Source organism: Phyllostomus hastatus, unplaced genomic scaffold (genome assembly GCF_019186645.2).
Source record: "Phyllostomus hastatus isolate PE091 unplaced genomic scaffold, TTU_PhHast_1.1 phas_contig_159, whole genome shotgun sequence".
NCBI lineage: Eukaryota > Metazoa > Chordata > Mammalia > Chiroptera > Phyllostomidae > Phyllostomus > Phyllostomus hastatus.
Genome location: NW_025333640.1, coordinates 12,882,145 through 12,896,288, shown reverse-complemented (window position 1 = coordinate 12,896,288; position 14,144 = coordinate 12,882,145). Strand labels below are relative to the sequence as shown.

The 14,144-nt window shown below is 39.9% G+C and overlaps 1 protein-coding gene across 4 annotated transcripts in view; it reads left to right on the top strand.

The window, feature by feature from the left end:
- PALLD (palladin, cytoskeletal associated protein) overlaps positions 1-14,144 on the top strand; it is a 354,974-nt gene that overhangs the window by 144,747 nt on the left and 196,083 nt on the right. For all 4 annotated transcript variants that reach the window (XM_045830996.1, XM_045830995.1, XM_045830998.1 and 1 more), the window contains 2 exons: positions 2,587-2,765; positions 13,505-13,571. In XM_045830996.1, coding sequence (XP_045686952.1) covers positions 2,587-2,765; positions 13,505-13,571 — 246 coding nt within the window. The remainder of the gene's footprint in view (positions 1-2,586; positions 2,766-13,504; positions 13,572-14,144) is intronic.

The following is a 14,144-nucleotide window of genomic DNA, read 5'->3' as shown; positions in this document are numbered from 1 at the left end:
ATCCAAACGTAATGGACCAGAACTTTGTGACTTTCACGTGCGCGTGAATTACCAAGGGGACCTGAACTGATTCAGTAGATTTGGGATGAGGGTCAAGATTCTGCCTTTCTAACCAATTCCCAAATGATGCTGACACTGCTGGTCCAAGGATCACACTTTGAGGAGCAAGAAGTTAGAGCAGGAGTTGGCCAACTTTTTCTATTCAGGTCCAGACAGTAAATATTTTAGGATTTGTGGGCCCTACTGTCTTTTGCAACTGCTCAGCGTTGTCATTGTAACACAAAAGCAGCCACAGATGATACACAAATGAGCACGGTTGTATTAAAAAAAAAGGTACAGATTATGGCGTTTGAATTTTAAATAATTGTCTATGTCACAAAATATTTTTGCTTATTTTTCCTCAAACATTTAAAAAGATAAAAACCATTTCTTCACTTGTGGGCCATACGAAAACAGGCTGTGGGCCTGCAGGCTGTCAGCTGGCTGACCTACGAGTTAGAGGTCAAGATACGACATTCCCTCGGGGAGTTAGCAGAGGTTTCCCTTTTTCAGGGTTTACCAGGCATTCTTCTTTCTACCACCTGTCGCAGGTAATGCAATGCCTTCCACACAGGAGAAGCCCGGCGGACGAGTGTTTGGTTGGACTTAATCTGTTAAAGGAGTCTTTCAAATGCCTGTTAAGGAGGAGTAGCTCTTAGATGGGATTAATGAAGAGTATAAGGGGAGAATTTCAAGGAGGTGAAAACAGGCAAATAATACATGAGGGCTAAGTCAGGAACAATAAATCCATGCAAATATTTGACAGAAACAGAGGATTAGTATAGGAAAATTACTGAAAACAAAATCAGGGCTAAGTTACATGAAATGCCTCAATTCAGATCTGAAGTTTAGGGAATGATGTATATAGGGAAGAGTTTGAAGAACTTGAATCTGATTTGGGATATAAGAAGGATCCGTAAATTCCTGAAGATGAAGAGATCAATTAAAAGACTTCAGAGCAATTAAAATTTAAGCCATAGTTCTCATGAGTGAGGATCTGAACTATGACTGTGGAAAGGGAACAGGAAAGAAGGAGCTGAAGGATGGTTCTAGTCTGGAATGTTCTGGAAGACTTGATGAAAACACAGGGACCACAAACTACCCCAGAAACAAGAAATACTGCTTTTCTCGACTGCCTCAAAAGTGATATTCTCCCTGACTGGTGCAGCTCAGTTGGTTGGAGCGTCCTCTCATAACCGATATGTTGAGGCTTCAATTCCTGGTCAGGGCACACGCCTAGATTGTGGGTTCAACCCCAGGTGTATACAGGAGGCAACCAATCAATGTTTCTCTCCCTTCCTCTCTCTCTAAACAAGCAATGAAAAAATGTCCTTGGGTAAGAATTAAAAAAAAAAGTATTATGCATTGCATTACATAGGACGCTCAGTTGGCTGGTATTTGTTTAATGTATTTTAATTCCACAAGTCATATCTGTTCTATTGTGAGTATCCCATATTTATTTTTAAATACAGTTTTTGGAGTTAATACTCTGAATATTAGCAAACAGATTTGTTTTTGTTAACATTATTTTCAGATTAAATATAGACAAATACCTATATTATGCTATCTAAATACAGAAATAGTCTTCCTGTCATAGTTTCATAAAAGGGTACCAAGTCCAGAGAATTTTCTAGAAGATTAGACTCAGAGAAAATATCCAAGAGCTGATTAAGAGCTAAGTGGACAATACAGTCCCAGAGACTTCAATCCGTTTAGTTGTGACACATTCCTACATATTTCTTAAAAAATAAATCACATTTTGTGGGGAGGAGGTTGGGACAGCTTCGTCGTTTTTACAAAACTCCCGTGGAGAGTCTGCGGTGCCGGGGGAATAAAGGGAAGAGTGTGAGAGCAAACCTGAGCTGAAAGGGCCTGGCAGCCTGCAGCCTCCCACACTGACCGCGGCCCTGGCTGTTTGGGAAAGGAAGACTGCTGACCGGCAAAGAATGAGTTACAACCGCTCCGTTTCTCCAGTCATAGAAGCCAAGCGGTCTGCTAGAAAGTTTTGTAAATATCAGAAATGTGGAAGGCATTAAATCTGTTATTGCTCAGCTGATCAGAAGTCTTAAGGTCAACAAAAATATTGCTGCCTATGATTTTTTTAACTCGATGATTAGTTTCCCTTGATACATTAGATATTTTGAGCATAACGTTTATATTACTTTCATATTTTTCTTTAGATAAGAAATTATAGATAAAACTGTAATAAATGTAAGTCATTCATTATAAAACATTTTATAAGGCACTTTGAAATTCTGTTCCTTTTCTTTGTAACTGGAATGGTCTTTCCAAGTTTAACAATGTCACTTATTTCAATGTTGACAAAATGTACAAGGCGCTTTACCAGCAAAACCTGTGGGAATTGTCTAGTCATTAATTTCACGGTCTAAATTGTAGAGTTTCCATTAGTAATATTGAGACAGATCTTTTTTGATCAAACAAGCATCTGATTACATAGCAACCAGCCTTTCACTTCTGCTCTGTTATTGTAAGCATCACCATTCCCTTTCTTTCTCTCCTGCCCTTTGACTTCCATTTGGCCTGCAGATGGTTCTGTGAGGGGAAGGAGCTACACAACACTCCCGATATTCAGATCCAGTGTGAGGGTGGGGACCGCCACACCCTGGTCATCGCAGAGGCCTTTGAGGACGACACAGGTCGCTACACCTGTCTGGCTACGAACCCCAGCGGCTCAGACACAACATCTGCGGAGGTGTTCATTGAAGGTGAGGAGAGGTGTGCGGTAAAGCAGTGTGAATGTTCTAACAGCTTTGGTTTCAGCAGAGCTTCATTGTAAACATGTTTTTTCCAATGCAAACAGCCTAATGGTGTTGTCATTCAAAACTCCTTTCTCCTGAAAACTCTATAACCAAGTTGGTTGGTTCTGACACTTAGAAACACGCCAACCCTGTCTAATGTCAGTATTTGTTCCTTTTAATCTGAAACATTTCAGCTACATTAACTTCAATTTATTTAAAATATAAAACACCCAATTTATTTTTGGTTTCTCTAGTGAAAAAAGAATGCAGACATATTGAAGTACTATAGCTATCAACTGAAGTTGAAATTTTCATGAGAACAAATAAATATTTTTTCAGTACATCTGACAAGACTCAGACTGTAGGGAATTAGAAAACTTGGTATCAAAGTATTTAGTTTTACATTATTACTATATTTTGGTCAATGACAACAATTTTTTAATTGATTGAATTTTAGACAGAGAGGAGTGAAAGAGAGAGAGAAACATCAATTTCTTGTTCCACTTATTTATACATTCACTGGTTGATTCTTGTATGTGCCCTGATGGGAGATCGAACCCACCACCTTGGCATATGGAGACAACACTCTAACCAACTGAGCTACCCAGTCAGGGCTTTGACCAACACCAGTAGCTTAAGTTGAAAGTGTTTTAAGCACCACAGTCTTACATTATTCCCTAAATCCATAAATCGATGTGTATCCTGTTAATTGGTTGCTTTTCAAAATTAGTAAAACACAGTGTCCGGCAGAAGTAATACCTGCATGAGTGTGGTTGACAGAGTAATAATAATATGGGTGTACTAATTTATAGTTTTAATTTGAACATTTCAGTTAAAATGTCATATGGTGTGCTTGAGTGTGATAGTTATGTTATATAATTACATTCTTTTGATTTTGTAATAAAAGGGGCATTATTTGTGCCAGAGCATGTATATAAAGAAAATTTAAATTCCTGAGGTCTCCATGACCTTATTCTTCATCTTTCTACTACTTTTAACTGTCTAGTACCACCAAATTTCTTCCTTGTTTAAAATAGAAAAAATCAGGATGTGAGCCATCATGTATAGCTCCTTCAAGAACTGACAATTTATAGAAGTAACTATTACCACTCGCTAAGAGTGTGTACCTTTGCTTTTAGGAAAAGGTTCTTCTGCATTATCTTTGAAAGCAAACATCTGTGAGCTCCTCGAGGGACCATGTCCTGTTAATAAAAGCAAACGTTCTGTATATGGCAGTAACTAATACTTGCACGGGACTTATAAATGCACACGTAATATACATATGTACCTTCAAACTCCATTTAAACTTCACTGTTAGCCTACGAGGTATTACTAGCATTCCCGTTTTACAAGTGAGTAAACTGAGACCCGGAGAGGTTAGAGGGACTCATTCAAAGTTACACAAGGAATTGAACCCAAGCAGTCTGTCTTCAGGGCCCATAATCTTAACCACTATGTCATACACATATTGAAGTGCTAAAGTAATAGAAAGAGAATGACAACGATTTTTAACATTTAATAAGTTAGCAGTATTAGTCATGGGCAGGCTGGGTAGCAAACTTCTTGAAGTATTTTAGAATATAATAGAGGGAATGTAAACTTCCATTAAAAACCTGCTTCTTAATGATGATCAGAGTTGTCTCCCAAATCCAAGTTCAGATAGAGCACCTTAAAATTAAAAGCTTTATTGTCTTCAGCACTGCTAGAAATGTGGTGAATTTTAGTGTATATTGCTTTTATAATATGCTGAATGAATTCACTTTAAAGTCATAGCCTATCTACTCAATTCAGCCAGCATTTTTAAGGCCCCACTGGGTGCAAGACAGTGCAGGCACAAATATGATTAAGACACAGTTCCTGATACCTAACAGCAGAGGGGGCACATTAAAAACAACAGAATGTACAATGATAAGTGATATTGTAACAAGTGATACGATAGAAATATATAAAGAGTTATATGGTCACAAAGGAACTTAAAAATTAACTGCAATGTATGTAAGATATCCTCACTTTTCGTATGAAAAAAGGAAAAATGTCTCTAGCTCTGAAACCAGTTTCAGTGTCTCACGCTGGGGGACCAAAAACATTCACAACATGGTCTCTAATTTTATTTAAATTTGGTTCTTCCATGCAAGGCTTCTGAACCAACAGTCCTCGATACGGGAAAATGCGCCTCTAGTTCTATCTGCCATTTCAAGCCCCAGACTTCAACAAAGGCAGTGGGCTTTTTCCCAGCACGCAGTTTTCCACATGGTAACACTACTTACCGAGCCAGCCCGCCGCCCTTGGGCCTCTGCGACTCCAGATAGACTGTGTGTGGAGAGGAGGGTAAGGAGGCTGGACAGAGTCAGGATAAAGGACCATTAAGATTTGGTCTCCTGTGCCTAATATAAAAAAACTAGCTCACTGGCCTTGTGAAATATGAATAATAAAATTTTTTTAAACCTGAGAGATTTCAGTGTATTTTTATCCCTGAGAACAGAACTTGAGATAAATTCTTAGGCTATTATGACTGAAAGTAGTAAATTTTTATATTTTACTGATCCAGCACTAAAAAGACTAAGTCATATCTTGATTGAATTGTTTCCTAGAGCATGTTATTAATATTTCAGCATGTAGTCAGGGAGGGTCTTTGGGAGGGTAGGAAGTTTGCTGTAAAATGTAAAAATCAGAGCAAAGCCTTCCCTAGAAGTTTAACAACCTACTAGTTGGAAACTGTGTAAATTTCACTTTCTTATGCATCAAGTTTCAGAATGGTACAAAAGAAATTGTAACTTAAGAATAGTAGCTGATGTTTATTTAGTTTTAACTAGGAACCAAGCACTTCATCTTTACTTAATCTTCTTTCATCTTTACAAAAGTGACCCCCACTGTATGATGGAGGACACTGAAGCTTACAGAGTGGAGCCACAAATCACACTCAACACACGTGTGTGCACGGGCTCACACGTGGGGTTCCAGAATTCAAACTCAGGTGGCCTGACTCATGAGTTTGCCTTCACCACCACTACAGAGTAAAAGGTAGATGAACTCGTTACTGAGGTAGTTGTAGTCTCCCTGTGATCGCTGCAGGCTACTAACAGGATTTAGGATCTGAGCAAAGCACTTTTCAGGGCACATACTGAGCACTATTCAGATTCCGTTAAGCGTTTACTCAGGAACTACTGTAAGGCAAGAGCGATATAGACAGTGGGGACCCATTGGTGAAGAGGATAAGCTCACATTCTCACTTTGCTGACTCTCCAGAAGAGGAGGGAGAGTAAACTCACAAATAATTCCAACACCAGCAAGTGCCAGGAAGAAAGTAACAGTGGCTGATAGGTGAGGGCGATCAGGAAGGCCTCTCTGATGAGGTGACACTTGATTTAAGACCAGAACCCTGAGAAGAAACCAATAGGAAGACTGGGAAAAGAGTGTTTCACACGGAAGGCACAATCCAAAGGCCCTTCCCTGGGAAGGGACGACCAGATGTGTTCAAGGAGCAGAAGGAAGTCCTGGGTAGCAGGAGCATAACAGAGAAGAGGCAGCTTGGAGGGTTGGCCAGCGGCCAGTTCATGGGGACATGGACCCTTGGGGCCTTGTGGTCACTGTTAGCAGTGTAAGGTCTATCTACATAAGATCGCAAATCATGGAGGGTTTAAACTGAAAAGTCACGTTAACTGATTTATACAGGGTGGGACCAAAGTAGGTTTACAGTTTTGAGTATCTGAAACACAGTTTATCTTTGCATTATTATTTATCATTGTATTCAGTATTATTTGCCACATGGACAACTGTAAACCTACTTTGGCCCCACCCTGTATCAAACTTGCTTCAGTATATAATGCAAGACCAGCTCAAAGCCTGTTGCTGTGGTAGAGGAGAAATAACCGTACTACAGGAGGTGGTGGTGTACATGGAGGTGATGGAGAGTCAGGTGTACTCCAAAAGCCGTGTGGTGGATTTGATGAGCGTGTGAGGGGAGGAAAGGAATCAGGTGTCTCCATGGATTTCACCTTTACTATTGGTGTGGACAATGTCACCAATCTCTGAAATGGGGAAGACTGGGGAGGAACAGGGTTAGGAGACAGTGGGAGGTAAGTGTTGTGTTTTGAACGTGCTAAGTTTGAAGCCCCTATTTAGGTAGCCAAATGGATATGTTAAGGGCTTGGACATGAGTGTAGTCAAATGCACAGGGTGAGTAAAACATTTGGGAGTGTCAGGATGTGGATGGTAGCTAAAGCTATGGGACTGGACATGTTACTGGACAGGCCTATCAGGGAGAAAGCGGGTAGTGAGGGAGAGAAAGCGAACCAGGTCTGAGCCTGGACAATCCCTCCTCCCTGTGGAAATTCCAAGAAGGGGAGATGCCAGTGAAGGAGAGCAAGAAGGCGAGCCCCTGGGGTGGGGGAGAAACCAGCAGAGTGTGTGTTTTGGGGGAGGTGTGAGAGAGTGTTTCAGGAGGCAGGGTGATGCCCGCTCTGCCCACTGCTGCTGAGGGTCTGGTCGGATGAGGACAGGAGGAAACCTCTGGGTAGAGCAGCTGAGGATGTTTAACAAGAGGGATTTGGGCAACCCGGAATGGACCAACGATCAAATGCAATGAGTTGAGAAAAGGTAACAAAATGTGGAAGAGAAGCAACAAATAAATAATAATAGATTGTTGGGCATGTCTTCATCAAATACCAGCAGAGATATGGGCCTCTATGTACAAAACAGTGTGGGGTCAAAAAGGATTTTTTAATTGAGGTATAATTGACAGATAACAATAATTCCAGGTGAACAGTGTAATGATTTGTTAGGTGTACATATTGCAAAGTGATCACAGTATGTCTAGCTAACATCCATCACCATATATAGTTGGAACTGTTTCTTCTTCTGAGAAGAATCTGTAAGATCTACTCTCTTAGCAACTCCCGAACATATAACACAGCATTATGTCCTGTAGTTGCCATGCTGCGTGTTACATGTCTGGGACTTACAACTGGAAGTTTGTTCCTCTTCACCCCCTTTACCCACCTCACCCCCTTTACCCATCTCACCCCCTCACCAGCCCTCACCTCTGGCGCCCACCAATGCGTTGTTCTCTGTATCTCTGGTTTTAGGTTTGTGCTTTGTATTTTTGTTTTAAGATTCCACATATGAATCTTAAAGTGACACCTTACGGTGTTTGGCTTTCTCTGACTTATTTAGTGTAATGCCCTCAAAGTTCACCCATTTGGTTGCGAATTTCAGGATTTCAGGATTTTTTTGGCTGAGTAGTATTCTGTGTGTGTGTGTGTGTGTGTTTCTCACATTTTCTTACCCATCCATCCATCGAAGACACTCAGGTTGTTCCCACATCTTTGCTACAGTAAATAAGGCTACAGTGAACATGACAGTGGCACCGATACCTTTTTGAGTTAGTGTTTTTGTTTCCTTTGGATCAATACCCAGACATGCAATTGTTTGAAAAGAAAGATGGTTTTGTACAGTTTGTTTGTATGTTTGTTTGTTTTCATACCATAATTAATAGAGTTTATATGCTAATGAGAATACTCCAAGAGAAAAAAACACAGGTCCTGCAGTGCGAATGGAGGGAGAATAAGACAGCGAAGTCCTTGAAAAGGAGGCAGGAAGCAGAATCTGGCCCACACTGAGTGCTAGGTGATGAGGGAGGTGCTCTCCAGGACTAGATGGTATGGAGACAGTCTCAAGAATTTCAGGATGTAAATAGGAAAGGGAAATGTAAACGAATGAAATAAATACAGCTCACGTTTCTACCACTGCCGCCCCTCCTGACCGCAAAGTGGATTACACCGATCGTTACAGCTTTAGGAGCTCCAAAGAGGACAGGGTGCTGGTTCTGAGTGTGGGCTGAAGGAAGGTGGATCAAACCGGACCTTGTGGGTAAGGAGTTGGGTCTGATGGAGAAAAGGACAGAGTGACATTAAAAAGGTGAGGATGGGGCAGGAATACTCAAGTTTGATGCATATTGGCAGATTCTGTTTGATATTTATTTATAGGTTCTTAGTTCTCCGAATAACCCAATAAAACACCTGCCCTTGTTAAGTGACATTTTGATGCATGCTAAGATGTTACATAAGTAGCTGCTTCTGTTGATCCCAGCAAGAAAACGCCTCTCTGAGCATATGGTTTCTTCTGCTGGCTCTTGAAAATGTGTTAAGGGAAGATGAAGAAGTGTAAGCCCAGTTTTGGCCATTCTTCACAATATTTTCTGCCTAGCCTAGTTCCGGCACTGTGAACTTGAACAGTCATTTACTGTCTCTGAATTCAGTTTCTCAGTCTCTCCCTGGAGAAAATTAGATTGTTATAAGGACTGAGGGAGTTAATTGCCTAGACCTGTGCCTGGCACATGGTGTGAGCTATCATTATTATTATCTTAAAAAGGGCATTTTGATTTTTAAAATTTAAACAGATTAAAAAGAAAATATAAAAATCATATGTAATTCCACTATCCTGTGTTTTATGTGTACATTTTATTCTGTATACTCTATTGTGCCTTTTTTTTTAATTTAACCGATTTTTGTTTAAGAAACTGTTGAGGAACTGAGATGTTAAGTAATGTGCATGAGGTCATATAACTAGAAAGTAGTGGTAACAGATTTACACTCACTTTTTTTAACGTTTTGAATGATGGTTGCCATGCTGGTAATTACAGCAGCTGCAAAAGAAGGGAGGGAGAAAGGTGAGGAATGGGGGAGGGATGTACTTAGTCCTTAAATTTTGAAATCCAAAACATGTGCAAAAGGATGTATTCCATGATGAAATTCTCATTCAGGGTTTAAAAAAATGTGCACATACATGTATAATTTTTAATGGTTGATACCTGCTTTTATGAGGACATCCTGTTTCCTGAAGTCGAAGCTGTATGATTTATATCTAATTTGTTCTTTTAAAAATCATGGAAGATACCAGATTAGCAAAAATAAAAATAACTGAAAACAGTAATTTCATGAGTATGGGGAAATGGGCATTTTGAAATATTGCTACTTTACACACCTTCCTGGCAAGATGTTAAAAAACAGAAATAATACACATATCCATTACCAGTGGAATAATAAAATTATGGCAAATCCACACAAATGAGTTTGAAGCAACCACTAGAAAACTATAAAAGTACATATTTATTTATTGACATGCATTAAATTCAAGGAAAACAATAATTGGACAGTGTGATAACATTGTCATCCTTTAAATATATATTTTATTATTTGTTATGTACATAGGCATAAACTTCAGGAGTATGTGCTCCAAAATATATAAATGGTGATATTCCAAATGATTTATTTCTTTAATTTTTGCTGTTGTGTATTTTATGGGTTTTTTTCCTACAAGGAAGGATTAAATTGGATAAGTTTTAAAAACAGAAAGGGGCCACTTTCACAGTCGAGGCAGGAGACTCGTCTTTTTGTGACACTTCCCCCTGCACTTTATCCCGAGAGCAGAGCGAAGATGATCAGCCCGTGACCCCTTCACTCTTGAGTGGGAGGCAGAACAGAGTTAGCATTCGAGCAGGTGCATAGCTGACACACAGGTGGGGAGTAATTGCAAGGACGGGAATGTGTGCCTCCTTGAGACTGGCACCCACATAAAGCAATGAAAGTGATGGTTTGATAAATACAGAGAAAAATGTTAACCAGAGACAGGAGTGGTGTTTCCTGAAGGCAGGTGCAGAGCAGAGGACGAAAGGGAGGAGGCAGAAGAGGAGAGGGTTGCCCTGAGGGCAGGGAAGGGAGCTTGCTGGCACGGATGGGGAGATCTGATCTGCTGCCATCTGCAGGAGCTGCTCTGACACCTGAGACAGAAGGTGACATTGAGATTTCACAAGGGCTGGACAGGTGTGCAAAAACTAGCAAATGTCTTCTCAGGAGACGCCAGCTTTTGTTTGGATCCTTTACCTTTCTCTGAACGTCAGCTGGAAAAAGGTAGTAAAAAAGAATTCACAAAGAATGTCTTTCTAAATAGAGATAATCATAGGGGATTTTAGAAAATGATTTAAATGTTTGGAGTGATATGAAAAGCAGCTCTTTCCTTCCTAATTTCAGGCCACGTTGAGAGTGTCTGGTAATTCCTGGAAGAGTTTGCCAGCCTCCTCCTTAACACTGCCACAATTCCAGTAAACCAATCTCCCTCAGGTTACCGTGACTTTCTGAAAACTGAGTCTATCGGCTCTTCCCCTGCTCAGCTCTCGCCTCCTCGTCGCAGTCACACTTTCTGCTTCCCTGTCACCTGTTTCAGATGGTTTGCTGCTTGTTTTGCTCTGCTTTCCCCCCAGTCCCTCAGATCCCCCAGCATAGTTGATTTTCCCACTCATCCTTCTCAGTGCCTAGATGTCTCACTGTGGCCCTGGTATTTCACCCTTCGTTTCTAGACTTGCCTCCCACCATTTCTCCCCCCACCCCAACACCAAGATACTGCTCTTCTCTAGTTGCCCGGAGTCAACTCTTTGTCCCTAAACAAGCTTTGCTATTCCTTAGTTCCATTCATTCATTCCACCAGAAGTTAAAGGCCTGCCACGAGCAAGGCATGAAGCCAAGCTCTCGGAGGAATGCAGACGTGCACGGCACACAGTGCTCATGTGGAAGGGGCAAGTCATGGACCATGAGCTCCAAACCCCCAAGTGCATCTCTCATTGCCACTGCTTCCTATCTACGTGGCCTTATGCAAATTACCTGACCTCTTGGTTCCTCAATTGTCTCATCTGTAATTGGATATAACTAACCTCTTAGTGAGCTTCATTATTATAATAATTAAGTGCCATGAGGTGCCTAGCAGACTGCCAGGCAAATAGCAAGTATTCGGAAATTGGTAGTTCCCTTCCTAACACCACTTCAGTTCTCAAAGAACTTATAATTTTCTAGCAGATGCACCATTTTAAGTGGTGTGAGTAACATAAACAAGAATACTAGGAGTTCCGAGAAGACGGAGCTCAGAAAAATCACAGGGCTGATCTTAAAAGACAGAATATCAAGAAAAGGCTGGGTGGGAGTTTCCTACGAAGATGAGTAATGTAACTAAAGGTACAGTCCTGGGAAAAGACCAGGAAGGGAAAGCCCTTACCAGCTTCGGATGTTCGTTTGTTTAAAGCCCCCATCCTGGTGGAGCCTTCCTCTCCGCCCTACTTAGTACTGCATCCCACTGCTTTCCCATTGCGCCCGGCACCCCTCCCTGCTTTATGGTTTTTCATTTCACTCACCACCATACTGTATTTACTTACCTTATCTACCGTGCATGTTCTCCGAAGAATGTAATCTCTGCCAAGGCAGGTGTGTGTGTGTGTGTGTGTGTGTGTGTGTGTGTGTGTGTGTGTGTGTGTGTGTGTGCGTGTGTGTGTTTGTTCACTGCTGTGTTCCCATTGCCTAGTGGAATATACACCAGGCCGTATGTTCAGCTCTCTGGACTGGGGTTCTGTGATGTGGGCATTCCGGAGGTTCTGGAAGACAGGAACATTCAGGTGACATAGGGCAAAGACCAATTTGGAAGAGTGAGAAATGGGGAGAGCAGATAAGACCCTATTGTGGTGGTCCAGGAAGTAGGTGAAGAAAGCCTAGACTAGGCGGTAGTTATAGAAATAAATGGGAAGGGACAGCAAACATTCCAACAGAATTACCTAAGCATGATGGTTTCCACATCAATAAAAGGCTGGAAAAAATGTACTATAGTCATGGGAAGGAACACTAGGCAGCCATCCAAGAGAATTCACTAAATGTATCTATTCTAAATGTATCAGTAGGCAAAAATAACTAATTGCAAAGAATACATATAGTGTGATTCCATTTTTGTAACTATGCATATAAACATATGTATAGTGGTACATTAAATTTATCTGAAAAACACACACCAGGCTGCTAATATATGAAGCATGGCACTAGGGAAGGCACCAACTGGTCTTTACTACAGTATCACACAATTATAGGCTATTTGGTTACCTTTCCATAAGTATGCATTATTTTACATTAAAATATTTTTAAAATAAGGGTGGGAGGGGGGCTGGACTGGGAGTAAAAAGGAGAAAACTGTACTTGAACAATGATTAAAATAAAATTAAAAAAATATTTTTTAAATAGGTAATTTGAATAACTCAAGTCGTATGAAGGCAATATCAAAAATATACTTTTAACCATCACAGTTATTTTAAACACCACCTCAAATCTCTCATTACAAGATAGATGAGCGTTCAAATGTAAGTACAGTATGCATTTTGACTAAAAATCTGACCCTTAATTCAAAAATGGTAATGAGGCAAGTGAATGTGGGAAAACATGATCCAAAATCAGAGACCCTTTTATTCAAGAATGAACCTTTTATCCAAGAGTCAGAAAGCATTTCCTAATTAATGAGTGATGAAGACATTAATAATCCACACCATTAAGTCTCCTGGGAAATGGTTAAAATTTAAAACCATGAATGTTTTGCCCACAGACACACTGAAATTTATTTCAGAGTTTATAAGCCATTTAAAAGTATGGTTGTGATGGCCAAACTGATAAAAATGAAACTAATAATAAATCAGGGATTAAAAACATTGTTCCTTTGAAGAAAGCTTTTCATAATAGTTTTTTTTAAATGATTTTCTGAAAATACAATCCAAGTAAAAATGGTCTGAACTGTTCTCTATTTCAAAACAGACTATGTTATTCTTTAAAAATAAAGAACATTATTCTTTGAAGCAATTATAGATACTATTTACATCTTAATTTTATTATTATTTTTGACTCTCTCAGGTGCAAGTTCAACAGATTCTGACAGTGAAAGTTTAGCTTTCCTATCAAAACCTGGAGCTATGCCACAGTAAGTGCCTACGATTTCCTCAGTTACACAGGAAAGACTGGCGGCAGCAGTGTGGGGGTGTGAGGCCACCGTGTTGTGCTTTCAAGGAAAAGGTCAGCTGGTATCAGTCAGATCTAATAGTTGAACTTGGGGCATAATTTTTAAGTTATGAATTTGAGATTTGAAATCTGCATTTCATCATCAATATGCCAAAATCTAAACATACATAGTTAGTTTCAAAGACAGCAGTTATAAATTTATGAAAAGAAAAGTCATATTGAGAGACAATTTGTGAAATCACTACTAAAAATAAATGAGGGTCAATGTAGTTACATAAACTGGAAAAGATCTCACTGGGCCAGCAATGTGTTTCCATTTGGATAGAGACTATTTCTACTTTGATCTTGTCATGAAAATCTCAAAATTTAGTTCTTCCTACAAAGACACATGGATTATTAGTAAAATGTTAATATCTTAATTGGTTTTCAAAAAATCAAATAAAATCTGTCAGAATTTTGTAGAAAAGTCTATAAATATTGAGAGTGTGTTAACAAGTTCTTTTGACCTGCTAGTGTATATACATAACAGTTGTAT